The sequence below is a fragment of the Manduca sexta genome, chromosome 10, assembly GCF_014839805.1.
Source record: "Manduca sexta isolate Smith_Timp_Sample1 chromosome 10, JHU_Msex_v1.0, whole genome shotgun sequence".
Taxonomy (NCBI): domain Eukaryota; kingdom Metazoa; phylum Arthropoda; class Insecta; order Lepidoptera; family Sphingidae; genus Manduca; species Manduca sexta.
Window position 1 is genome coordinate 13722181 of NC_051124.1, and position 27495 is coordinate 13749675.

At 45.5% G+C, this 27495-nt stretch overlaps 3 protein-coding genes across 3 annotated transcripts; all 3 read left to right on the plus strand.

The window, feature by feature from the left end:
- Positions 1–991: 991 nt before the first annotated feature.
- Positions 992–7384, plus strand: LOC115444185 (kelch-like protein 3). The gene is made up of 11 exons (XM_037437240.1): positions 992–1561; positions 2604–2669; positions 3461–3803; positions 5146–5484; positions 5553–5612; positions 5687–5917; positions 5988–6153; positions 6223–6355; positions 6426–6885; positions 6954–7174; positions 7268–7384. The coding sequence occupies exons 1-10, from the start codon at positions 1524–1526 to the stop codon at positions 7050–7052; spliced, it is 1935 nt and encodes a 644-aa protein (XP_037293137.1). The 5' UTR covers positions 992–1523; the 3' UTR covers positions 7053–7174; positions 7268–7384.
- Positions 7385–7429: 45 nt separating this feature from the next.
- Positions 7430–8984, plus strand: LOC115444183. The gene is made up of 2 exons (XM_037437241.1): positions 7430–8219; positions 8276–8984. The coding sequence occupies exons 1-2, from the start codon at positions 7884–7886 to the stop codon at positions 8447–8449; spliced, it is 510 nt and encodes a 169-aa protein (XP_037293138.1). The 5' UTR covers positions 7430–7883; the 3' UTR covers positions 8450–8984.
- Positions 8985–9683: 699 nt separating this feature from the next.
- Positions 9684–26757, plus strand: LOC115444179 (calpain-1 catalytic subunit). The gene is given in 17 exon segments (XM_037437139.1): positions 9684–10058; positions 11802–12157; positions 15833–15875; positions 17039–17171; positions 17976–18103; positions 18179–18313; positions 20908–21048; positions 21128–21357; positions 21360–21519; positions 21594–21766; positions 22522–22721; positions 23342–23499; positions 23582–23654; positions 23736–23789; positions 23866–24229; positions 24395–24450; positions 24954–26757. Coding segments are annotated over 16 exon segments (2163 nt in total). The 5' UTR covers positions 9684–10058; positions 11802–12069; the 3' UTR covers positions 24981–26757.
- The last annotated feature ends 738 nt before the right edge of the window (positions 26758–27495 follow it).

The window sequence follows — 27495 nt, forward strand, 5'->3', positions numbered from 1 at the left end:
ACGACGTATCCGTCGACGGCGACATCTGGCTATATTCTGGAGTGTGCTCGAATGTGGCTAGCGAACCCAAATTTAGTTGCAAAAATGCGCTTGCACTTCAAACAACATAGTTGAGTTGATTTTCATAGTGTGTTCCATACAATGTGTTTTATTGCAGAATCCCCACAGATGATGCTATGAGGCAAAAATGGATCGTTGCTATAGCTCGTCCCAATTGGCATTGAAAAAAACAGCACCGTGTTTGCTCTAAGCATTTCGACAAAGTTTTATTAACATTGAAAAAAGTTATCAAACATATTATGTGACATGAATGATACCGCTGTGTTTTAATTTTACTGTCCCATTTTAGTAGCTTCTATCAAATCACACCTCTTGGGTATCTTTTAATCGCTAAGAAAGTCAGAAAAGAACAGAAGGCGTACTGGCTTTCTCCTAGACGAAATTCTGGGCGATTTCTTGTTTGTTACTTACAGCGGTTTCCATTCCTTCCGAAATTTCTAACATTTACTTAATTTAATAATCTAAATGCTAAACCATTTTTGTGTGAATGACGTTTCGAAAGGCATGGAAACTGCTGTAAATAGCAAATGAAAATTGGATAAAATTTAGCTCGAAGAAAGCCGGTAGTTCTATAGTTTATTGTAATTTAACAGCTTCTTAACGAGTGCTTTTATATACTCAGACCTCATTTAGTACTTGAATACCAAATTAGGGTTTTCATATCTTTTTTTAACCTTTATCTAAAATAGCATTTTGCAACGGTTTGTATTTGACTGACCGAAAAGTGTTTATTTTAGCAGGTCTGTGAATTTACCAAAGCCGATAGATAATCATCTATCGATATCGATAAGATGTCAGAAGGGATCGCAACACAATTAAATTTCTTGCTGTCAAAGACAGAGTACACTCAAATGTCATAGTGTTACTTCTATGCTTGTCATTGTTCTGAGATTCACTCACTAGAGTTATGGGTGTAAATAGTAAATAGCAGTAACAATCAAATTATTTTCACACCAATGACAAGTCAATTCTAATAATTGACTTGTCATTGCTCTGAAAACGTAACTTTTACTGTCGAGTGAGATAGTAAACTCTAATTAAATGTTAGTATTATAAAATGATTATAAGTTAAATGGAATCGGCACAAAATCTTCTTGGATCGGCCTGGCCATATGTAATCTGTGGTCACGATTGACATCCATTGTTGACATCAGACATCGTCAGTTTGACATATTTTGTAAATGCATATTTATATTTCACAATTTACTAAATATTATGCACTTTATATTATTTCTATAGTGATCTGATAAAGATTTACTGTCATCGTTTCGCTGGATATTGTCATTTTGTATCTTTAGTTAACGTATAGGTTTTTGTAAGATAAGATGGTATTAGTGAATTTTGTGAAAAGAATATATACAATTTTATTATAGACTAAGTATTGGCGGTGAATGTTGTGAGTTGAGGTGTAACGAGTGGAGGACTGGTCACTGAGTCACAAGCAGCCGGCGCGCTCGGCCGAGATGGAGGGCCAAGGCGACAGTGATCGGGAACGAGCGCTGTAAGTGAGCAGAGCTATGGCATAACGCTTCAGCCAAAACTGGACGTTTATTTGTTTACTTTCACATCCTTCAGACATACACTATATCAACAGAAAGATTTTAAAGTTTTATATTTAAATAATATATTGACAAAAGTAGACCAAATATCTCCATTCTAGTGTGAGCCTTTTGTATGTTGATAACCCAAATACTCATATTAAATATTTACTGATGTGTCCTTGTGATAAAGAGTGATTGTTGCACTGTTAATATATAATAGTCTTATCAATGTATGGGTGTAAATGTAGGCTGTCCAAAGTGAACTGATTTCTATGTCATGGAGAGTGTACACTGTATGTGTTAATGTTAAGAAGAAACTAATCAGAATAAGTCATCTGTATGTCATATAACCATATTTTAATTGGTCCAATTGGACTTTGGATCTAATGGTAGGAGTACAGAGTCTGACTTTAGATGTACCTAGTAAAGGGACACTGGCAACTTCTTGCAAAGGCTCCAATCACTGAATATTGTAATTCTACTTAATTAACCACTTTATTGAAAATGTATTGTTAACATATCATATACTTAGATTTAAAATAATTTTCAGTTGCAACACGTCAGTTTTAATTCTGTATCAGGTGATTATTTTACAAAATTTACTGATATTTGGATATTTAATAGAATAAACACAAAACTGTTGAATGCATTGGAATATGGATACCCTAAGTGAACCATTTTCTGAATATAAGCTGGTCACAACAAGTGTTCATAAACTCGGGCATAATATAATGATGGGTTTTATGGTCCTCTGGTAATAGTGTTTTGTTTATGTTTATGTAATAACTTAAAGACCTGAGAACTGTCATGAATGCTATGAAGATATAAAAAATCAACACTGTAAAAAAAATTAATTCATCATTCAGAAAGGTAAGAGTGTCTAAGTATCAACCACTAAGTGAACAACAAGTATTAATAAGAAACAATTGTCACTCTCAGTATTGTGTTAATGTTTATCAGTTATTGGTCTAATATTGGTAATGTGCATGGTGTTGGTCTCAGGCTGGGAGTGGAGAACAGCGCGGCGGAGGGTGACGGTGACGGCGACAGCGAGCGCGGCCGGTACAGGTGCGTCACCAATCACCATTCACCAGCCCAGGGTCCCACTCCCCACAAGTCACTCACCCAACTGTTGCAGAATCACAAACTTTCAGTTTACTAACTCTATATGGTAAAAGTCCAAAATATTCTGAGATAATCTTTCATTTTGAACTTTTACCACCATCTCTTCCGTAAACATCGGATATTTGCTCCCATAGGATGTAATGGCATTTTTAATCAGATTTTGTAGATGAAACTGGCGTCGTACAGGTGGTTATAAACCTCTACAATGTTTTAGGAATTATAATCTGAAATAATCAATTTAGAATTAAATGAAATAATTTACTTGAACATTATAGTGAAGAAGGCTTGTTAACAGGGGTGAAGCTGTGAACTACACCTAGTTTTTAATAAAATCCTTCCATTTACCAATACATAATCTTAAGATTTACAATTTAAATTTAAGATATGCCAATATAAAGACTATTTCAATAACATGTTTTACATTATATTATGATACTTGCCAGTATAATATAAGTTTATGTTCATGAAAATAGTTATAAAACATATTTAATTCTTACTGTGTAACATGTATACTTAAAGAACGTGTGACTATAGGACTATACGACTTTGAACAATATAATGAACATTATAAGGTATTACAAAATCAAATACTTAGATCTTTATTTCAATAGTTTTTAAAATAAATGAACAAATTAATATGGTAATTTCGCTAGTTGCAGTCACCGCCTCGGAATGTAAGTAAGATTTTTTTTCGGTAAGAACAAAGTGAATATTAAAATAAAGTTTTGTTGCAGTGTGTTGGTGCGTTGCGCGTCGCAGTCGTCGCTGGACGAGTCGTCGCAGCGGCCGGCGGGCGGCGAGGGCGCCCCCTCGGCCGCGCACCACGCCGGCAAGCTGCTCGAGGCGCTCGCGCGGCTGCGCGCGGCGGGCGCGCTGTGCGACGTGCGGCTGCAGGGCGCGGGGCACGGCGCGGGGCACGGCTCGGCGCTCGGCGCGGCGGAGGGCGCGGCGCAGGACGATGAGCGCGCCGACTGTTCCGTGCCCGCGCACCGCGCCGTGCTGGCGGCCGCGTCGCCGTACTTCCACGCCATGTTCACGCAGTTCGACGAGCGCACGCGACCGCTCATCACTATACAGGTGACACTGACCGAAGTTACATACTATACTATTAAACCGCCTTCAAAAAACACTAAAAATAAGTAATATAAAGTATAAATCAAAATAAGTAATAGACCCAACGAATCTCAACTCAAACACACCACTGAACAGTGACCGAAAAACAAAAATTCACAATTTCGTTTACTTGGACGACATACTTATTCCAGTTATTTCGGTTTAAAAAACGACTGAACCGATTTTTTAATTATTTATCTGGGACCAGTCTTCAAGTTATACCTATCCTTTGAAGTTAAAAAATGCACATCGATTAAGTTCCGAGATAACAATAAACAAATTACACATCGAATTGAGACCCTTGCGGCGGTTGAGGACCTGCCCGCAGATAGAAGGGAGACAATTGAAAACTCAGGGTAATTACGTGGTACGAGCTTTATTTTTACACCTCCGCGTTACACTCGGTACTGGTTGCTGGTGTTATGCAACAAGAGTCACTGGCCTGGGGAACTCCGATCCAGGCGAACGGCACGTAGATGTTGCACGTGGCTGGCTCCGGCGGCAGCTCGCCGGGCAGTTGGAAGGCCACGTAGGTGAGCAGGGTGTGCACGTGGTCGGGGTCAGCTCCCGCGACGTTAGTGGTGTGCACGTGGTCGGCTCCGGCGACAGCTCGCCGGCAGTCGGTCGGGGTCAGCACACCCGACGATGGTGGTGCGCAGCTGGACGTGGTCGGGAGGCAGCTCTCCCGTCCGTCTGCTACGGCACCGTGATCCGCACCGTAGAAGTGCACCGTGTATGCGCGCAGCGGGAGCGCACGTGGTAGCACGTGGAAGAAAAAGGCACGCCGTAAAGAAGAAACACCGTGGAGAACCTGGAACCAGAATCCACCAGGTCGGAATGCAAGCTAGGCTTACATTCCGCGCCAGCGACTCGTGACAGCTCACAAGCCCTGATGCCCAGAATACATAGTTAGCGGTTAGTAAATTGGCACACTCACCCTAGCGGGAACAACGACGTGTGTGAATATGTAGTGCCACGGCCAAAGATAATGGCTCAAAAAGGCTGCGGGTCGTGTTCCACGCCTATTTATGCAGGCGCCATTCGGACGTACGTCAGTGCAATGACAATTCATTGCAATGATGATGCTCATTGGTAGTTCTAATTGCGAGGGCGTTAATCATTCACATTATAACCACTGACTATTTAGAAAGACAATAGTAACGTTGACAGAGTATATATATTAGTATAATTGGTAACGTTACACCCTTCTCCTTTTTTTGAAATCAATTTAAGATGAATTCGAATTCTAATGAATTGACGACTAGTAGTGATGAATGTTTGCAAGGAGTTTATTCGTTTGTTTCAGAACGTGGAGCCGGCGGCTCTGGAGGCGATCATCGAGTACATGTACACGCCGGAGTCGCTCGTCATCACCGAGGACAACGTGCAGGCGCTGCTGTCGGGCGCCTCGCTCGTGCAGGTCGGCGGCGTGCGCGACGCCTGCTGCGCCTTCCTCGCGCGCGCGCTCTGCGCCGACAACGCGCTCGGCATCCGCGCCTTCGCCGAGCTCCACGCCTGCGCACACCTCGCCGCCGCCGCCGCGCGGTACATCGACGCGCACTTCCTGCACGTGCTCGACACCGAGGAGTTCCTCGCGCTCGCGCCCGACACGCTCGCGCACCTGCTCGACAGCGACCGCATCACGGTACGCGCCGCACGGCACACACCACACACTAACACCACACTCTTCACTCACGGTGAACGCCTGTGCAGGTGCCGAACGAGGAAGTCATTCTGGACGCCGTCATCAGGTGGATGCGGCACGAGCCGGAGGTGAGGCGTCGCTCCGCTGCACCCGCGCCCAGCGTGTGCAGCGGGGCGCGCGCTGAGACGTGTTGTGTGCGCAGACGCGGCAGCAGCACCTGGGCGCGCTGCTGGAGCACGTGCGGCTGCCGCTGCTGGCGCAGGACGCGCTGGTGGCGCGCGCGGCCGCCGAGCCGCTCGCCAGCGCCGGCCTGCGCGTCAAGGACCTGGTCATCGAGGCGCTGTCCTTCCACCTCATGCGGCCCGAGCGCCGCGCCCTCGCCGCCGCCTCGTGCCCCCGCGCGCGCCCGCGTCACCCGCCCGCCTCGCCCAAGGTCAGACGCTGCCGCGCCGCCGCCATCCCCGCAGTCCGACAGTCTTCTTAAACACTGACGATGCCGACAGATGCTGCTGGTGGTCGGCGGCCAGGCGCCGAAAGCGATTCGTGATGTGGAAGCATACCACATGGAGTGCGGACGCTGGCGGCCGTGCGCGGAGCTGCTCACGCGGCGGTGTCGCGCCGGGCTAGCTGTCGTACACGGGAAGGTGTATGCCGTCGGCGGGTTCAATGGTAAAGAGAGCCACTGCGCGCCGCCCTCCGCGTCCTACACTAGCCAATAACGAGTTTTTCGCCCGGCAGGCACCTTGCGCGTCCGCACCGTAGACGTGTACGACATCGCGACTGACACGTGGGCGACTGGTCCGGCGCTGTGTGCGCGCCGCTCCACACTGGGCGTCGCCGTCATCGGCAGCGTCGTGTATGCGGTAGGAGGGTAAGTGTGCGGAATGGCGGTGCTGACGCAGTCGTGCAGCGTGTTTGCAGTGCGCTGTTTGTTCGCGCAGGTTCGACGGTGCCACAGGACTCAGCTCTGCGGAGGCAATGGACACGCGCGAAGGCGTATGGCGGCCGATCGCGTGCATGTCGACGCGGCGCTCCTCGGTGGGCGTGGCGGTGCTCGGCGGTAAGCTGTACGCGGTCGGCGGATACGACGGCGCGTCACGACAGTGCCTGCACACGGTGGAGCGGTACGACCCGGTGGCGGACGCGTGGGAGCCGGTGGCGGAGATGTCGGCGCGGCGCTCCGGTTGCGGAGTGGGCGTGGCGGACGGCGCGCTGTACGCGGTGGGCGGCCACGACGGGCCGGCCGTGCGCCGCTCCGTGGAGCGCTACCGGCCCGAGCGCGGCTGGGCGCCCGCGCCGCCCATGCACACCGCACGCCGCAACGCCGCCGTCGCGCACCACGCCGGCAAGCTCTACGTGGTCGGAGGCGACGACGGCGCCGCCAACCTCAACACCGTCGAGGTGAGATGCGGCCCGACCGAGACAGGTGCCGCTCTCGCGCACGTCTCATAACACCGTATCGTCGGCAGGTGTTTGACCCGGCCACCGACTCGTGGACGCTGCTCCCGGCGGCGATGTCCGTCGGCCGCTCGTACGCGGGTGTAGCGATAGTGGAACGGGCGGCGTGATGGCGCGCCCCGGCGTCGCCTCCGCCGCCGCCCCGCCCGCCATCTGCGCCCGCGCCGCATCATCCGCGCCCCCACCCTGCGCTGCAACGCCATGTGCGTTTGCACATGCTCGCCGAGCCAGGGTATGTACCACTGAAAACATATTAATGCTCGTGAACCTGCATAAATTTAACATAAAATAATAAAGTACGTTATGAATTTGTCGATTCGCATAGATATGCGAATGTAGGCGTATATGCGGGAGGGGCGAGCGCGGGCGGCGTCGGTGTGGGAGTCGGCGTCGGTGTCGGCGTCGGTGTCGGCGTCGGCGGCGGCGTGGCGGCGGCCGGGGCGGCGCGCTGGCGGCCGCTGTACGTGCAGCGCGCGCTGCGGCTGGAGGAGGCCGTGCCGGAGGCGGGCGGCGCGGGCTGGCGCTGGGTGGCGGCGGCCGAGTGTCGCAGACACGCGCGCGCCTCGCAGACGCTCGAGTTCAACGAGCGCGCCGCGCGCCTGCCGCGCCTGCCGAGACTGCCGCACGGTACACGCTACACACACGCACACCGAGTGGGACACTACATGCAAAGTTCAGGTGGAAAGGGTGGGAGGACAGGAGCCTTCTTTTAGGGTGGGTGGAGAGGAGAAGGAAATGAAATGTTCGTGAGCCTTTATAGGCCGCAATGTAAATATACAACCGAGAGATATACACATTAAGCTATGTGCCTAAAGCCGCGGCAAAATTCCCCTAGTGCAAGGGTGTGCATTCATTGTGGAGACCGAAGGTATAAGTATTGCCCCGAGAAGAGTTGATAAATAAGTAATAACATCGTGATTGAGTGGTTTCGTGGTGGATTCATGTGGTTCCATTCGTGTGTAGGGACGATGCCACGCGCAGGCGGCGCGGGCATGTCAGGATCTGCGGGCGCGTCAGCGACGGCGGCGGCGCCAGGGACGGCCGCGGCGGCGACGGGCGCGTCGGCCGTGTCGCCCCTGCGCGTGCAGGTGCAGGGCGCGCGTCTGTCGTCGTCGTGCGGCACCATCGATCTGCCGTTGGAGCTGCCGCCGTGTGTGCTGCTGCTGCAGCGGTGCGCGCCGCCCGCAGTGCCGCCCGCCGCGGTCGCGCCGCGCCCCTCCTGCTCGTACCACCTGCTGCCCGAGAGCCACCGCGGCGCGCCGCTCCACTACCCGCAGGTGAGTGAGTGCAGGTCGAAGACCGGGCGGTGACATGTGTGTGGGAGGTGCTGTAGCGTGTGCCGGTGTGCGCTGTGCAGGAGGAGGCGGACACGACGGACGCGTGCTCGACGAGCTCGACGGCGCCGTCGCCCTCGCCGCGCTCGGACGAGTCGCTCGGCTCGCCGGAGGACGACGCCGCGCCCGACACGCTCGACCACTTGGACCGCGACAGCGCCGAGGACGACTGAACACTTGCACGCACCTACACACGTACACACTCGCACACACACACGCGCACCACCGAACAAAAATGTGAATCTCTAATTGAATATTCTAACGCATTCCAAATCGTGTAAGATGTACAGCTGACGCAAATTGTTATGACCGGTCTGAACTACGTCATATTACCTGCCTTCTACAGGTCACCCCCCAGTCACCACAAACAATAATTGTGAAGCGACTTGTGATTCGTAACTAACTTTAGGCCAAAACGATTCGCGTCAGCTATTTAATATATATATTATAGTGAACGTACGAACATGTTGCGGACGTCTCTGTGAGGCGCAACCTCACCGCGACACGTTCATGCATAGGTATTATAGTCTATTTTGAATACATTAAAAATGGTAGTGTAGGGTCGCTCTTTGTAAATGTTACTATTTTTCTATTGTTGAAAGTAGCTTGTGATATTATGTAGCGTAGCGGGCGGAGGGCCCGTTTCTCGCGTCTCTCTATTGAGCGGATTGTATACTAGAATAAATGTAAAGCTGTTAGATTTTCAAATGTTGTTTTATTTAAACGGGTTCCTGGTCAAAGCGTACATTACATAGAAAGTTAAAGCAGAGTCACATGTCATTTTCACAATTCCCGGCCCGCCGGCAGCAGTGAGTGTCTAGTCTGCACATACCCGGCGACGCCGCCGCAGTCACCGAAGCATACGCAGGTCAGTGCAGAGAAACGATCAGGGGCCTTATTCTCTATCCCGCACGTTACTTTAACAGTGTGTAACAAGCACGTAACACAACGCATCATGTTTAGGACTATAGAAATTTGGCTTACAGAATACCATTCCACGCACATTTCTCGAAGATAACATGACACGACCGCGTTACGCGTTTACTCTATCATACAGAATAAGGGCCCAGGTAGCCAGAACCGCGTCAATAGTGATTCGTGACATGTGGTTCGGAGATCAGAGCGCAATATGTAGGTACAACATTATTAGGCAGATATTTCCACCTTCATAGACTTACCTAGGTAATGTCATAACTAATAAAATTTAACTTTAAATATTGTATAAGTGCCCCTAATCATAAATATGTATCATGGTATCTGTGTTACGCACGGCGCCGCGGCGCACGTCCGTGGTACAGTTATCAAGAATTTGTTCGTGACGCCGCGGCAACAGCGAACGCGGCCATTCATTGCGATTTACCCCGTGGCTGCGACCGCTGCGGCCTGCGGCTCACCTGTGAGCGCGGGGAGCGCTGGGGAGCGCGGGCGGAGTGGTGCTGGCTGCGAGCGGCGGCCGCAGTTCGCGCGCGCTCGTCGCGAGCGTCGGACGTGTCGCGAGTGTGTCACACTACGCTTCGCCCGAGTCCGCGCCGTGCGCATAGTTGCGGAACCCACCAGTGAGTCAGCTGCTAGGACCTACCTCGCTAGTCGCCGCAAGCGCGTCCTAGGTGAACGGCGCTGGCTGCATCGGGTTTAGTACGCGTGCGCAGCTTGTGTAACCACATCCTTTTGCTGCCTCTATAACGTTACCAAACCCGGTGTCATATGCGACGCAACGTGCGGTATTGTCTGTACTTTGTACAAATAATGACACGCACACGTATGTTGCAATTTGGCACAATGGTATGGCCCACCATAAACTAAGTAGGGTATTCGTATCTGGTAGGTGACCGGCGACTGAGCTCATGAGGCACGTGCTATGTGACACGTCCCGTGGCCTAAACATGACGCTAGTTACATACAGGGCCCTTATTCTGTATGATACTGTAAACGCGTAACGCGGCCGTGTCATGTTATCTTCGAGAAATGTGCGTGGAATAGTATTCTGTAAGCCAAATTTCTATAGTCCTAAACATGATGCGTTGTGTTACGTGCTTGTTACGCACTGTCAAAATAACGTGCGGGATAGAGAATAAGGCCCCAGATGCAGTGACACATTGACACAATTGCCGGTGTGCCGTGTGTGTAATGTGTAAAGTGTAGAGTGTAAGCCGCGCGGGCGCACCGTTACTCGCGGCGTTCGACTGCCGGCGCGGTGCGTGCTGATGCGGCTCGGGCGGTCGCTCCGATGACTGGCCAATGGTCACTGAACGCTACAACGATATAGCAACCGAGCCAAATCATAACAATATAACGAAATGCCGAACGTTACTAAAACTACATTGAAATCATTCGCTAAACCCAAAAAAATATTTTATGTACACAAACCTAAAATACTAAAGGCAGTGCTCGTTATTTAATTTCTTGAAAATTATTTTTATTCTTAATAATTATTAATAGATAAAAACAATAGACAATATGTTACAGACGTCTTCTCACGACGCCGGACGCCCGAAGCGTCAGTTTTAAGCTCGGAACACACATGCGAAGTCTAGTCTTCCATTTGTATACACTATAGAAGGTCCTAAAAAACAAATAAACTATTGAGTTTACTCTTTCCATTCCTTGCGTTCTAAATAGCCTAATACTGTATTATATTTATACATTGGCCCCTTCATATTCTTTGTAAGGTGTTGATTAAAAAAATATACTTGTACATAATATTATGTCATATTAATTCTCAAGTTCCATAGCGAATATTTCAATATAAAAATAGCCATAATTAGTTAAATGGTTCGGTTTCTGCCATCTTTGCTTTGCTGACTTAGTTATGGATTGAAAAAGAAATTATTCGTTATAATTCTGATGACTCGATACTATTTACATACCATTCCATACCCAGCTCATACGTCTGTGATCAAAATAAAATTTAATCGCAACCAATACCGCTGTTTTAGTTTCTCCGTTTTATACTTTTCTTATTTCCGAGTTAATAAAATGAACACCCAAATGTATGATATCGCAATATCCTATGATATTACAATAGGTTGAGTAACTTATTATTCCCCTTTTGGCTCCATTTACTTAGGTGTTACTATTTTGGACTTAGCCAATGTTTTTCCGCTTTGCACATTATGGAAAAGACTTATTCCGTCTAACCCGTTCCTCGTCTAAAACAATGCCTTTTCATTTTGTCCGTGTTTTGTTTCCGACATGTATTAGATATGGCGATGCATACAGAGGGTCGACTTCGAAAAACGAACGTCGAAACGAAAAAATGACGAACTTCGGATTTAACATTACTACCAAATTACTTCGGATCCGTCACCGTTCTGTAGCTTACCTTATTGGTAGGATAAATTTCCCATATATTTTTTTTTTGGCAAAAGCAGTGGAACTTTTTCTTCGGAGATGGTATTAAAAAGGGATGGCAAAAGTTCTCACAATGTCCATATTTGAAATATTGCGATGAACCTATCGGATCCGTAACACCTCGTAGTAACAAAATGTGCGATTCGTCATCCGAAACTAACTTTCTTGTGATAGGTACTCCATAGCTGTAACACATAAATCTGGGCAAAACGTTTACAAGTGATCACCACTGCCCACCTATTTATTATTATCATTTATTTATTTGAAAAATTTTGCGACAAGTCGTAACTAAACAAAAATACTACACAATAGTGTGTAACGCACTGTTAAGCAAGTGTGTCGCGGAGTCACGACTCGAGTGCCGTAGAGCTGCGAGGAGTGGATGAAGTGAGACGGGCGTCACAACGCCGAGAAGCCGCGCGGGCGATGCTGTGCCGCGACCATGAGGAAGTTCATGAGGACGCGCGGCGCTGGCACGCCCGCGCCGCCGCCCGCACCAGCGCCTGCGCACAAAACAAACGGACATGCCAGTGAGTGCCTTGCAATTTTTCTGGAGGCTAAAATAATTGTGTCGTCACTTAAGAGTCGCAATAACATGAATGTTAAAACACTATCATATTCTGACACCAACATTTCCTAAAACCTGTGTCTAAGAAACTACTTGCATCGCTTATTTGTAGGTATTTCAAACTTTTTAGTGGTAATAATTAAAACACTACATTGCGGGTCTTATGTCACGACAACGCTCTACTATAAGCTCCTGCTATAAGAAATATATTACTCTAAAAATAAACCGGCAAATCTTAGTTTATAATAAGTAGTAAATCTTAGGAATCCCTAATAGAAGTTGGTAAATTTTGTAAAGATTTTATAAACAAGTGATATTTTTTCCGACTTTTAAGTAGGTAATATTAGATTAATGCTAGGTTTTACTAATAATTATAATTGGTAACTGTTAGTTTGTGGTGAAAATATTAATTTATTTCTTAATTAAGTATTTATTTGAAAAACCTATATTTAATCAATCAATTTATTTGACTTTCAAGTAACATTTATAGCGTAAGTCGGTTACAAAACCATAATTGTAGGGTCTGAATTTGAATACCTACCCATTATGGTTGCGGTATACTTGCAACATGTGGGTGTTGATACTGTATGCATTGAGCTCGGGGGGCGAGTGGTCAGTGGTCCCGTACGGCGGCGCGCACTGTACAGTGTACACGGGTCCAGGAAGCGTGCGGGCGCGCTGCGGTGAAAGTGTGCGCAGCGGCGCCGGCGCACTTCGCAGAGAAACTGAAAGTGTGCGGGATTGTGCGGAGCACGCGTCACGTGACTCGCACCATCAGAACACATCACGCTGAATTGGCACGAGCTGCCGCGGTCACCTGCGCGCGGTGCAAGGTCACGACGCTCCGCGTGGAATCTTTTCGGTACGCTCCCTTCGCTAGAGCGCTACAACATGCACCACACAACAGCAGCCTACCTGTCCAGTGCCGTATTTATATTTTTATGAGTGTAGGCCACTTTATTTCCGTCGCCCCATATAGGTAGGTTTATGTGTGAATGTATGTAGGTTTGTAAAATTTAACATAATAATTTTCCATTTGACTGTATTATGGAAGGCACTGAAGTTAAATAAACGAATCACTTCGTCCTCTGATATCTGCGCCCCTAAGAGGCTACGGCCTATATACAAATCCAGGACTGTACCTACTTATACGATACACATTTTCTAAAAATGTTTTTTCTCTCTTTTGTTTACAATAATAGTGTGTCTGTGTTTTTAAAGGTGTCGGGATAATCGTTTTATCAAATACGATTTATGAAGTAAATCTATGCTTTCTTATGTTTACGCGAATGTTAGACATTGAAATTAAACTAATTTTCGGATTCTATCGCGGTGCTAGTATTTTATTTTCTCCCGACGTTTCGAAGACTTTGCAGCCTTCATGGTCACGGGGGGGACTGAGGTGTTGTTCATCCGTAAAGTCAAAGTTACAATATCTACCTACATTTTACAATTATACAACTTTTTTATTTTTTTAAATTTTAGCTGTTGGTGGTCCGATCTACGCAGAATGAGCTCACAGTGTCTTGAAGTCTGGCAGCCGGTCTTTTGGGTTCCGATTTAATTAAATGTAGAACTGGATCCCAGGCTTGTGCAAACTTTCAACCATCTTCCCTATTGAAATTAGGATGTTTTTTAATTTCAATAGCCTCGCGAATTATCCTAGGCAGGAATCGGTGTTCTTTGGCGAGGATTTGTGGCTTGTCTAGTCGCAGATAATGATTGGCGCCTCCCTCAGAGTGTTCAGCGACTGCAGACTTCTGCAGGCTGCAAAGTCTTCGAAACGTCGGGAGAAAATAAAATACTAGCACCGCGATAGAATCCGAAAATTAGTTTAATTTCAATGTCTAAATCTATGCTATTATGTATTACAGAGTGCGCTCAAGATAAAGGTACTTACTAATTAGGTATGGCGTTACTGTACTCCAAAATGTTGAGTATTAATAATAACTCAGACAACTGGATTAAAAACCGTTCGATCAAGTGAGTGTGACCAGTCGCAACACTGCGGTAAAGTACTAAAAGTCCTACCTAGGTGATTGTAATGACGAATAGAAAAAAAACTGTCTATTGTATATGTATGTAATGGTTATTGTATTTTATTTAAAAGATTTGAATTTAAATTTAATGACTTAGGATGATCATATCGCAAAAATAATAAAACCGCGATAAAATCCGAAAAATAGTTTAATTTTACTGCCTAACATTCGCGTAAACATAAAGACATCATCATATCTTGTGATAAAATAAAAGTAGCTCCACAATTCCATTGTTATACGGAAAATGTTATTGTAATTGTGTGAATTACACCTATACAAAGTTCCTTCGTGTATAAAACTTCAAATTCAAAAGATTAGATGGACCATAGAATCAATTTGTCAATGGCAAATAAATAAATTTATTATTAATCAAAGTAATCAATGTATTTTTTCTTACCGGACAGGCTAAACCTAGTATGGTCCTCGAATCGATGTTAAATAATTTCATTGTGTAAAGAATAACCAACTTTGTTTCAATTACACATTGTTTTCGTATAATATTTGTTCGTGAATTCACATAGCTTAGCTGGCAATTAAAGATGAACAACGCGTCCAAAAAAAAATGTGCATAGGAATAAAAAAACATGAATCGGAAAGATCACGTTACGGAAAGGTTTACGTGCTTTCCGCTGCATGGGGGTATAAAAACCGCCTACTTAGTGTTCACATTCCTGTCTCGTGCGCTAAAAATGTATGGAACGAATGTTTAAGGCCGTTTGCTGTTGGGCCTTAACCCGAAAATAAATAAAAAATATATTTTTCGTAGTGTTGTTTTAAATTAGGTTTTCTTATTATCACAGTTATTTGTTTCTGTTATAAAACAGTGTAATTGAACCTTACACAAAAAGAATCATTAAAATCCTATCATTACTATTAAAAAACCACTAATGCAACAAAAAAAAAAAAACAAATCGAACCACGGGTTAAAAAACTAAGGCTAAACAAACGTTTAAAAAATTTGAGGAGTTGAGTAACCTCTTCCTGTTGAAGTCTATTAGAAGCAGTACCTATCAGTTGTAATTTTAAGTTAGTTCTTATGACTTGGTGTTACAATTGTATCCGTGTAGACCAGCCGTACTCATTTCTTTTTCCTTTCATCAAGACCTTAAAATTTCCTAGTTATGGCGCCTCGGGCCATATTGTTAATTCATTGACTTTCAGAAATGTCCAAAATGTAGTTTATTTATTTTATTAAAATTATTCACTATTACCTGAACGTTTCATTCTTATTAGTTGAGCATACTGTTTTTCGTTTTTAGAAAAGTTTCTCTAATTTTATATTATAACATTTCTGAAGTCAGGTGAATCACTTGCAAAAGCTTGGCGGGTCGCATGGAGGAACCCGATCATTGGCAGGCCCGCAGGATGATTATAGCCGGTTAAAACTAACTCAAAACCAAATTTTAACACCACCAGGAACGAGAAACACTTGTAATGTTTTAACTCAACACTTTATACGTGAAAGTTAGGAGTGACGCAGCATCCTCGACCTTAAATAATAGTAAAACAATTAATTGGACCCTTTACTCGCAAGTCTAAACATGACCCATACTTATGTCAAAATTAATTTATTTATCAATGAATTGTTTTGTCAACAGACGGAGTGGGCGCGGCCGGCGACGACCACTCCTCCCTGACCAGGTAATGGAAACACTACCGATTGTTGGACAATAGGCATTATGCAATGAACTGTATCTAAATGCCGCGCCGTGGGAATCCGCGTTGCACGCTTCGGCCAGTGACGCGCACATAATATTTATCTACATATGTAGGAATTATGGTACAGACGTCCTAGGATAGATGCCCCAATCATCGTCTAACATATTTAGAGACATGCCTAACGCCATATTATTAGGATACCCACACAGGCTCCCTTATCGGTACGTGCTAACCATCAGGCAAGATTGAATAGATGCAACTCGGCATTCAAGAGAACTCGAATTTCGTTAATAGTTAATGCGGATTACGGATCGCGAAGATTTTATTAAACTCGTTATTTTTTGTTTATAAGTGATGTAAAGTGAATGTTTTTTTGTTGTTTAAAAGCATTGTTACTAATGTGTTAAACTTACATATGTTTTTTTATTTAATTCCAAGCAACGATAGTTTTTTTTAAACCAAGACGCATCTCTTGACTAGAAATACTCATGCCTTAGTATTGATCGTGGATAAATGCCACTAGGGCCCATCCATAAATTACGTCTCACGTAAACAGAGAGGGGGGGGGGGATAATTTCGTGACGTCACATGGCAAAATCTTCAGTATTAAAACAGAATAAATAGTAAAATAATAAACATAATTTCAATAATTATTCTAAACAAAAATCTTCAATGGTATTTTATATCTGGCTATAAGTACATATAGTACATTAGGTACCTACGGGTAAAAGTGCAAAAACATTTAACGTCACACCCATTTCCCTGCAAATGTGAGCACTTGTGACTAGGACGGGGAAGGGATCAAAAAATCATGATGTTCGTGTGAGGTAATTTATGAATATCCCCTTAAGTCCAGGAACACAATGAATCGCCTCGTTTCTACTAACGCTCTCATACTCTGTAATGTCTCATTGCTCACAATGATCCTGAGTTACTCGCCTCTCGCGTGTAGTTTTACACTTTCAAATCTAAAGTAATCTAGTTTTGACTCTTTATTTTGAAGATGCGAGTGATCATGAGAATCCGATGACACTACCAACTACATGACGAGGCATTTTTGTTCGCAAAATCAGCTCTTCGAAGCGTGCCGTGCGGCACGGAGTCGCGTCCTTATTGCGAGGTGTTTTTATGTCTATTTCATTCAGGTACTGGAGCGGATCGGAGTCATTGCCTCCCGCGCGCCCCGTTTCCCTGTGGGAGGACCCGCAGTTTCCCCCCACATGGCGTTCAATCGGCGACAAGAAGCTGGCTACTGGCGTCCTGTGGCTGCGGCCCCATGTGAGTCGTCTGCTTCATCTGTCCTCCGCGAGCCTGCTCAATGTGTCCTCTCACAGCGCGGCGCCGCCAGTCATGCCGCGCGCTGAATGTCATTGTGTCTTATGCAATATCATTGTAAATTTTAAACAACCTTGTGCCTTCGTTCGCGCTGCTGTGTATAGTCATGCATACTATGTGTGCACCTATGTGTGTGTGGGTGTAACACCTGTGCAATGTAACATGTAAGTACCTAGACCACGCGCCGCGTACCGACTAAGTACATACTAACTGTACTGCTAATGCTATCCAGAGTGTGGTTTTAATGTCACCACTATTGCTAACGTATAATTTTTTTTTTCAATAAGATCATATAGGTATTTAATCAAACCTTTTAATATACCTTGATAATTGATATAGGTTTCATAATAGGTCTTGTGGAAGAACCTGAATACCAAGTACGTACTTACTATACTTAAATGAATCTCTGTTCCACAGCGCTCAGGTTTAAAACAAATATTAGCGTATCTTCTGAATGTATTGTGTACGGCGATTTAAGGTCCCAAAAAACATTTCCTCGTTTACCAGCCAAAAACTTTATACATCGATGTCCTTGAATAATTATTATATTTGGGTGGCTCACAGCTATCAAAAACAAAACAAATACAGGACGAAATGAATACAATAGATAAGCCAAATTATACACTGAGAATCATAAATAGGCGGAGATTATGCTTCTCTTCTCCTAGTATTCCCACGGTCTATTGATCACTGTGTAGTTATTATAATATAAACAAGCATTGATGAGACCGTGGTGATGTGTCGCAGGAGATGTGCGCGCGGCCTACGTTTCGCGGCGAGCTGCCCCCCTCCGCCGCCGCCGCCGGCACCCCCGCGTCCGCATCCGCTTCCGGCCCCGGGGACGACGACGAGCTGGACGAGCAGTTTGCCGTGAGGTGAGCCGCGGGGTGGACACGTGGGGCGTGTGGCGTGTGGCGCGCGCAGTGTTGACGAGTGTGGCGCGTGTGCAGGTGGAGCGTGCAGCCGGGCGGCGCGGGGGACGCGAGCGTGTGCTGCGCGGCGGCCGCGCTCGCGCTCACGCCGCGCCTGCTCGACCGCGTCGCGCCGCCGCAGACCTTCCGATATGACTACACCGGCGCTTTTCGGTCAGTTTACCTATGTTATGCTTATTATATTACGTACTAGTTTCCGCCCGCAGCTTCGCCCGCGTGGATTTCAGACTTCAAAAATGGAGCCGGTCGCGAACGTTCGAGAATGTTCGTTTTACGAAGCTACTCGCTAGGTGATTCGCTAGCCTCTAGATAGAAGCAAGCCGCCTGCCTGTGCGTTCGCGACCTTATATATATACAAAAATAATCCTTATAGCATGATTCAGTATTCACGCATGATGGCTTATTACACCGGTCAACACGATTTTTGAGTCTGGCTCCTGAATGTGAAATTTTGGTTTCCCCTATGTTACGAATAAATAAAAAAATAACTGTTCCGACCAAAGTTTGCTTTTGTAGAAACTAAAGCAATTTTACTGAGTTTCAAAAAACATATACAAATATTTTTAATTTCTCTGTAATTTTATTTAAAATTACGATAAAAAAGTTTTTATTGAACATCAAAGTCTTTTTTATACAAGAATTATGACTAATAATAGCCAACAAATAGAAAATAACAAATAATCATGTTCAAAAATGATTTTTTTTTAATGGATCTTTTATGTTTGTGTGCGTATTAATCCCCAAATGTAATCTCCCATCATGCTCTCGTTGTACTGCCCTTGGTAATGTCGTTTAAAGTCCATCACATCTTGGTAAAAACGTTCTCCCTGCTCCACTGAATAGGCACCCATATTATCTTTAAATTTGTCCAGGAGAGCATGTAGCATATGGAGTTTATGGGACATTCTGCAGTCCCACAATTTAAAACTTTCAAGCACAGTTTCAATGAACTCTTCATAATTGTCGACTCTGTGATTTCCAAAAAAACAATTGACTACTGCTTTCAGACGTTTCCAGGATTATTTTTTAATGAGCAATAAGGAATTTTGTGAAATCATCGCTGCTCATTATTTGTTTTATTTGTGGTCCAACGAAAATACCAGTTTTAACTTTAGCTTCAGATAATTTGGGAAAAAATCTCTTTAAATATTCAATAGCTTCAAAATTATGATCTAGAGCTTACACAGATTGCTTCATTAGCCCTAACTTGATATGTAACGGTAGCATCAATATTTATTTAGGCTCTACTATTGGTTTCACTTTCACATTATATTTTCCAATTTGAAATTAACACAAGCACCGTGAGGCACCCTTTTCTTATCTTGATTCCGTATTTTGAGGTTATAATAAGCGTCATAGGCTTCGCAATGCTTGAAAATCGTTGCCAAAGCAAATTTTTTGCTTCTTACTTTAATAAATTCACCGCAAATAAAACAGAATTAATCAAAATCCTGTTTACACTTTCTTGGTGCCATTTCCTAACCAAGTACGACATAAAAGTCGGTTGTTACAACTCAAATATACTTTTTTTTTAAATAGTAATAGACTAGTAAACACTCACTACTGCCGTTCAGACATAATTCACAATTTGCAATTAAAATGATCAAAATGATACCGCCTATTGCTCATAAGAATCAATTAAAATCTTCAAAATGTACTTATCAACATAAATCAGACAAAAGCAAACTTTAAGAGTTAAAAATGCATATCCGAGTGTTTTTCGATGTTTGGAATCAGAATTCAAGCATTAGAACAGAAACACAAAAAAAAAATTTTTTTTTGTCGACTTGTGTTATTAGCGTATTTCATGTATAACTTTGGTGTTTCTATACCGATTTCTATGATTCTTTTTTATGGAATATTTAATAATGTTAACTTTTTAATTAGGGATGACTGAGAGTGTTATAAACGTAAGAGTAGACAAATATAATGAGAAAGCTTCGAACTGCTAAGCTATCGGGAGTTACACGTGTTATTGTGAGTCAACCATAAAAGATAGACATATGCTGTCGTGGGATATTTTTACATAATTTTAAGGAGAACATTTCCGTCATACATGGTTTCTGTGTAGCTTTAACCATTAAGGTTGCACACGCGACGGAAGCTTAAAAAATGGAGTAACTTCTCCCGTTTTCCCAACATTTCCCTTCACTGCTCTGCTCCTATTAATTGTAGCGTGATTAAAAGTATACTATAACCAGCACAGGAGTATGAAAAATAATTGTACCAAGTTTCGTTAAAATCCGTCGAGTAGTTTTTGTTTCCATAACGGTTATACAGACAGACAGACAGACAGACAAAAATTTTACTAATTGCATTTTTGGCATCAGTATCGATCCCTAATCACACCCTAATATTTATTTTGGAAATATATTTCATGTACAGAATCGACCTCTCTGCAGATTTATTATAAGTATAGAATAGATATAGATAGATAGAAGATAGATAGATAGATTATGTACAATAGAAACGTCTCAAATGTTCATTTATTTATTGTTCCTTATACTTATTATATTTTATACATTTTGTATTTAACTTATACAAAGCATGTATAAAAGTGGACTTAATACCCGGAGTTAGCCTCTATAACTTATACTCTTGAATTTTGAATGTCATCAATATTTTATGTTTCCTAAGATTCGTACTTGTTTTTAAGGGTTAATGATCTCTTCATATTCTCTTATGTTATAATAGCATTCTATTGAGTGTCATAACAGAGTTGTTGGTTAATGTGTTGCGCGACGCAGGTTCAAGTTCTGGGTGTTCGGCACGTGGCGTGAGGTGACCGTAGACGACCGGCTGCCGACGCGGGGTGGCGTGCTGCTGTCCAGCCGCGGCGGGCTGCACGACGACTTCACTCTGCCGCTGCTGGAGAAGGCTTACGCTAAGTGAGTGCTGAACCGGTTCCTTCACTTCCGAGGTACAGCACACTACATTCGCTCAGTGAGAGTCAGGCGGGTCACGCAGGTTGTACGGGTCGTACGCGGCGCTGCGGGCGGGCAGCGTGGCGCGCGCCCTGCAGGACCTGTCGGGCGGCGTCGTGCAGAGCTTCGCGCTCGCGCACCAGCCGCGCGCCCTCACCGCGCAGGTGCTGCACTCCGCCGTGCCGCGCTCCACGCTGCTCGTGGCCACGGCCGCCGCCGCCCCGCTCGTGCCGGGCCGCGCCTACTGCGTGTCGGGGCTGGCGCGCGTGCGCGGGCCGCGGGCGCGGCGGACGGCGCGCTGGTGCGCGTGCGCGCGGCGTGCGGCGGCGCGCGGTGGAGCGGCGCGTGGTCGCGCGGCAGTCCGGAGTGGCGCGCGCTGGCCCCGGCAGACCGCGAGGTGCTGTCGTGCCGCGCGGAGCGGCCCGGGGACTTCTGGTGCGAGCGCGCTCACTACAGGTCTGTTGGTGCGAAGTGTAGCCGAGAGGTAATGCGGGCGGTGTGGGCCGCAGGATGTCGCTGGCGGAGTTCTGCCGCGTGTTCGCGGCGCTGGTGCTGGTGCACGTGGGTCCGGACGACTGGCTGCGGGAGCCGGCGCTGCAGTCGCGGCGGCCGTGGCGCGCGGTGCTGGCGCGCCGGCGCTGGCGCCGCGGGTACAACGCCGGGGGACCGCCCTCTTGCACCGGTTCGTATTGTATGACCATAATATGTTTACTTATACATATCTGACTGCCATAGAAAGTATGCCTTACAAAGCAGTAATCAAAATAATATAAGTGATAAGCCTTTCCCGGTACAAAAATTCTTAAAATATTGTTGATTGTAACATTCCATAGCGCCATCTGTGCTACGTCAACGCCATCTATTTACAATTAAAATACACTATATTTGCAAGGCGTGATGTCGCGGTAAACATAGGATCTATGTGTTGAGTTGGAGGAGAACAACACAAATTAACGGACGGGAACATAGAAAATGGCGTCGTGGTCTCGGGGGCATCATAGTAGTGAATGGGTGGCATTATTGTACAATATGTGAGCTTTACGTGGGTAATTCAAGAAACAAAATAAAGGTTTGGTTGAATGAGCAATTTGACAGAATAATAAAATGTTATGTACTATATAATTTGTGTATACGGTAACAATGGACAGGTGTAGAGACACACACTTGTGCAGCTATATTATAACTGCACGTACGAAGTTGTGCGGGAACGCTGTGTCATACCATGCCTCCCATATAAAAGCGACTTGCGCCTTAGTTAATTCAGTACTAATTTGTTACTATTACCACCTAAGTACGCCGCTGTATATTATAGTACTCTGGAGCTCTGGAAATTATTATTAATTTGATAAATAATAAAAATCCCCATTCGGTTGCATCGGTCCTCGCGTACGCAACAGAGCACTGTGAAGTTGATAAGTGACGGTCCTTACTCCGCAGAGACGACGGGCACCAACCCGCAGTTCCACGTGCAGATCCCCGGCGGCGCGCACAAGGTGCACGTGGTCGTGTCCGTCACGCAGCAGTACGCGCTCGGCGCGTGCGCGGCGGACCGGCTGCGCGCCGTCGGCTTCGCGGTGTACGCGCTGCCCGCCGGCGCCGCGCCGCGCCGCCCCGCGCACCACTCGCTGCACGGACTCGTAAGGACTCACCACTACACCTTCCCTGGCGGTAGGTCTCTCGTTTGTGAGAGTCCGCCTGGGTAGGTGCCACCGCAATTTCTATTTCGGCCGTATATCAGCAGTGTGTCGTCACTCTTTTGTTCCGGTTTAAAGGACATTGTAGCCAGTGTAAATACTGGACATAATAGAGACTTACATCTCATGGAATACCAAACAATACTTTGTAATTCAAAGTGTTGGATGGTGTTTCTACTATTTATGGACGGTCGTATCGCTTATCATCAGCCGAAGCTTGTCTCCTTATTCAAAACAATAAAAAAAAAAAAAAAAGGCCCTACACTCACAATAATCTCACTCCTGTCTTAGCAGCCGCAACAACTTCTATATCGTCCATATTGCTTTTTTTAAACTTTCCGAACCTCTATACTAGACGATATCACTTGCTTTTTAGCAGTTCGCCTACACTCGCGTTGGCTTAAACTAGATCAACATGTATGTGCTAGCTATAGAGAGTAGGGACTAGCAATTGGGTACATATTATAACACTGTGTTTAAAAGCTTATAGGATGTGCGCACAGTATCATAAGTAAACGACTAATATTCCGAACGCGTCACGTCGTCACGCGTGCGTGTTGCAGCGTGCGCTGGACGTGACGCACGAGTGTCGCGCGCGCGAGGTGGTGACATTCTTCACGCTGCCGCCCGGACAGTACCTGGTGGTGCCGCACACGAGGCGGCCTCACACCGACGCCGCCTTCCTGCTGCGCATCCTCACCGATCATCAGACGCACGTGTGGTGAGTCGCCTCACTCATCTTCATGCGCCTTCACTCACACTCACACACTCACCGGCTCATCCCTCTCGTGTCTCAATTACAGGGAGGTGAACGAGGATAACCTGATCGTGCACGACCTCGCCACCGAGTTCCCCGACGAGGAAGAGAGCGAATCGGTACGGATGGAACGCGTGTGGTCTGCTCGGTGAGTGGTTGCGCTGTATCGCTCGCGAGTCACGTGCGCTTTGTGTTGACAGTCGGAGGCGCGCGCGGCGGCCGCGGAGCTGCTCGGCGCGCACCACGGCGACGAGGTGAGTGCGGGCGGGGAGGGGCGGGGGAGGGGCGCGGTGTGCGGAGAGCGGCGCGTGACGTGTGCGGTGCGTGCAGGTGGACGCGGTGGCGCTACGGGCGGCGCTGCGGCGCGTGTGGCGGCGCTGCCTGGCGGCGCGGCCGTCGCTGGAGCTGTGCCGCGCGCTGCTGCCGCTGCGGGACGCGCGCGTGCGCGGCTGCATGCGCGCGACGGAGGTGCCGGCGCTGGTGGCGCTGCTGGCGCGGTGGCGCGGCGCGTTCGCGCGGGAGGCGGGGTGCGGCGGCGCGTGCTCGTCGTACCGGCTGCGCGCGCTGCTGTGGGCGGCGGGCGTGTCGGCGTCCAACAAGGTGCTGGAGTGCCTGGTGCTGCGGTTCGCGCGCCGCACGTCGCTGTCGGCGGAGGCGTTCGTGGTGGCGCTGGCGCGGCTGCACCTCGCGCACGGTGGGCGCTCCATATGTCTTTATCACTCGTCGCTTCGCCTGCTCTGCAGTTGCGTACAATTATAATATCTCCCTAATAAGTATTTTCGACACCTGTATGGTTTCTTAGTCTTCACCCTCCCTCATTATGTGTGCTGACTTCATGACAATAATATTACTTTTTCAGAGAGATATCGCAGCTTGGACTCGAAAATGAAATCTAACCCGTTGTCATTGGAAGAGGTGAGTCGCCGGCTGCGAGACTGAATCCATACTCGCACAAACACACTTACGTTCCGAGACGGTATCGGGGTCGTTGGTTAACATATCTACCTCTTATAATCAATGGTCAATAAGTAGATAATATTAAAATCTTTTTAATGTACAGTCAGACTCAAATTAATGTATACACTTGTAAAGACAAAATCTATGAATTACAAAGAAATCAATAAAGAACGTATTTTGTCATTCAGGGTTAACTGTACCTAATACATTAATTTGAACCTGACTGTACCTACACAAAATTTCATATAGTAAATGTGTCGGTACCAATAACTCTTCATTTTTGGTGTGCTTGACTAGAATGCTAGCGTAGTCCCGAACTAGGCTTTATGGTATGTTCATTGCCGAGCTGTCTACCCTTCACACCTTCTTGTAAAATAGTTGATCGCACTTGTAATATGAACATTACCGGTCGCCGCGCGTGTGGTGGCACGCGCGGCGAGTGACGCGCGCTGTGTTCGCAGATGATCCTGATGACGATCTACTCGTGACGTCTATGTGACGAGGAAGCCATCGGTGCCAGTGCTTCTATACTCTACACGATCCATTGACACATCTGTTACAACACTTACAATGAGGCGATGTGTTATAACAAATCATTACGAAAATATTTTAGTGTTACATTTGCTAGACAACCTAAACAAATCAAATATTGTATTTATATTACGAGTACAGTGTCACGTTAGCTACTCATTAACATGCTGTACATAATATGTTTCATATTTTATTATAATATCTATTATTTAGAACTGACGGAAATTAAAACTCACTTATCGTTCTGCTCTGTGAACGCATACAAAGAGAGGTGTACCTAGAGGAGGCTTATTTAATGAATGTTTATTGTAAGTATGTTATTAGTTGTCTATGTTTACACATGTTGCTTTATGTTTATAATGAGTATTCAGTCACTCGCTGTGACGAGTTGAGGCGCCAGTCGGTCGCGGCCGCCTCCTGTGCAATATTAACTACTCTAGTGTTGTAATAATAACTTTCGATAACATTATTGGTGGGCCACTTTACATATTGTTTTTCTTATTTTCTTGTATTGCTTTGAATGATGAGACGAGCTTGCCATTCGCTTGATGGTAAGTGATTTGGTTGTTTATAATCAGTAGAAACACCATCTAACGCCTTGAATTACACAGTATTATTTGGTATTGCACTGCGCTCGCCATCCTGAGACATGAGATGTTAATCTTATTATGTCAAGTAACTACTGGACTTACTAGTGTAACTACACTGGCTATAATCTCCTTCAAACCGGTAGGCAACAGTGAGTACACACTGCTACCTGGCGGCAGAAATAGACATTGCGTTGGTTCCTACCCAGGCGGACTCTTACATATGAGAGGCTCGCATCTTAACCGAACTGAAATACAGTTTTGTTGTTAAAAGTAAAATAATTAAAAACTCAGCCATAGTCTAACCATAATAGAAGTATTTAACAATATTTTTCTGGGAAATAGTACATAATATAACTCACAAAATTATATAACCTTAGGTATGTAGTAATATAAATAAAATGTATTTTTGGCTTGAATATAAACACAAATCCGTTGTATATTTCGATTGTGATTTTTTTGTTTGAGAAACAAGTAGTGGGCTACGTTTGAGAAAGCAGTAAGTAGGCTATCGGATACTTTATCTTTGTTTAGTGAAATCTCCCGAAAATATAATATGAAAAGGCAGGAAATAATGAAATTTACCTATAATTATTCAACGTCTAACATATAATGTTTACCATGTTATTGATCAGTAAAAACAATGTGTAGATACATAGGTACGTACTTATTTTAAATTTATTTTATTTTAAAAAGTGAACATGTTAGAAACTACAACCCCTCCACTATCACTTTAAAAAATGCCAGTGCATTTTGATCTAATCGCAAACGCATAAACCCATTTAAAGTTTTACGAGGAGCTTTGAAAACTGGTCTACGTCAGGAACCGGGCGGCTCTGTTCGGTCGCACTACCATAGGCGTACTCATGCCAAATTCAAATACAAAATTGTTAAATTGATGCATTTTCAAAAAGACAAGTAGCGCACGGACTAGAGTGTTTATAATGTTATGTATTTAGTTATTTATTCATTTGTTTCCAAAGGACACTAAGTACTACAAATATTATATTATATAATAGATTATAGAATGTGGATAATAGTGGCGCCGACCGGCCGGGCTGGCTGGTGGTCGCGCCGCTGTCAGTTACCTAGCGCATGTTATGTGTTATGAAATTTTAAATATAAAAATAAAATACAGCATACGTGACTCAATCATTCACTACAATCGAACACCTCTCCTCACCATCCCATTGTGTTCCTTCCACATTGCAGGCCAAATCGTGGTGCCATTGCATTGGCCGCGTAAAGGTTCGTGAGTCATGTTATACTATTTTTATCGGTGGTGCGTTATAAGGGGCTTTTCTAGTTGTAAACGTTCCTAAACTTGAGGCTAAAATGCCTCATTAGTTCTTTATTCTATCTCTCCCTATGCTATGGAGGGAAGTGGTCAATTGATATTTCTAATTCCTTTCTATCTTTCTAGTTTATTAATTTAGTTAGCCGCGATGATTGTGCGCGCTTATGTTATGTTCTTAAGAGTGCCGTGGAGTATGTTACGGTGAGATACATCGGATTTAGAGCGTTATAGCCAACTGTTGAAAATTCTAAACAAGCTGTTGTGGGTCGTGGGCACGGATAGTACTACCATGTATTATTCATTTTTTCCCATTTTAGTCAGGAAAGAGCGCCATGTCGTGGTTGTTAGAATAGAATGTTGCTTCCTACATTAGATATCGCAGTTGGTCGGTAATTACGCAGGCTGAGCACGCTGCACGGCCGCCTGCGGTTATTCACCCTGACGGGATGCCGTGATTGTTTGCCGCGGTTTGCGCGACTCCTGCTCCGTGCGGACTAGGGACGACACTCGACATAAATCATACCTATATTTTTAGAACTTTATTGAATGGCCACTCGTTTTAGTTACAAAATATTGACTACACGTATA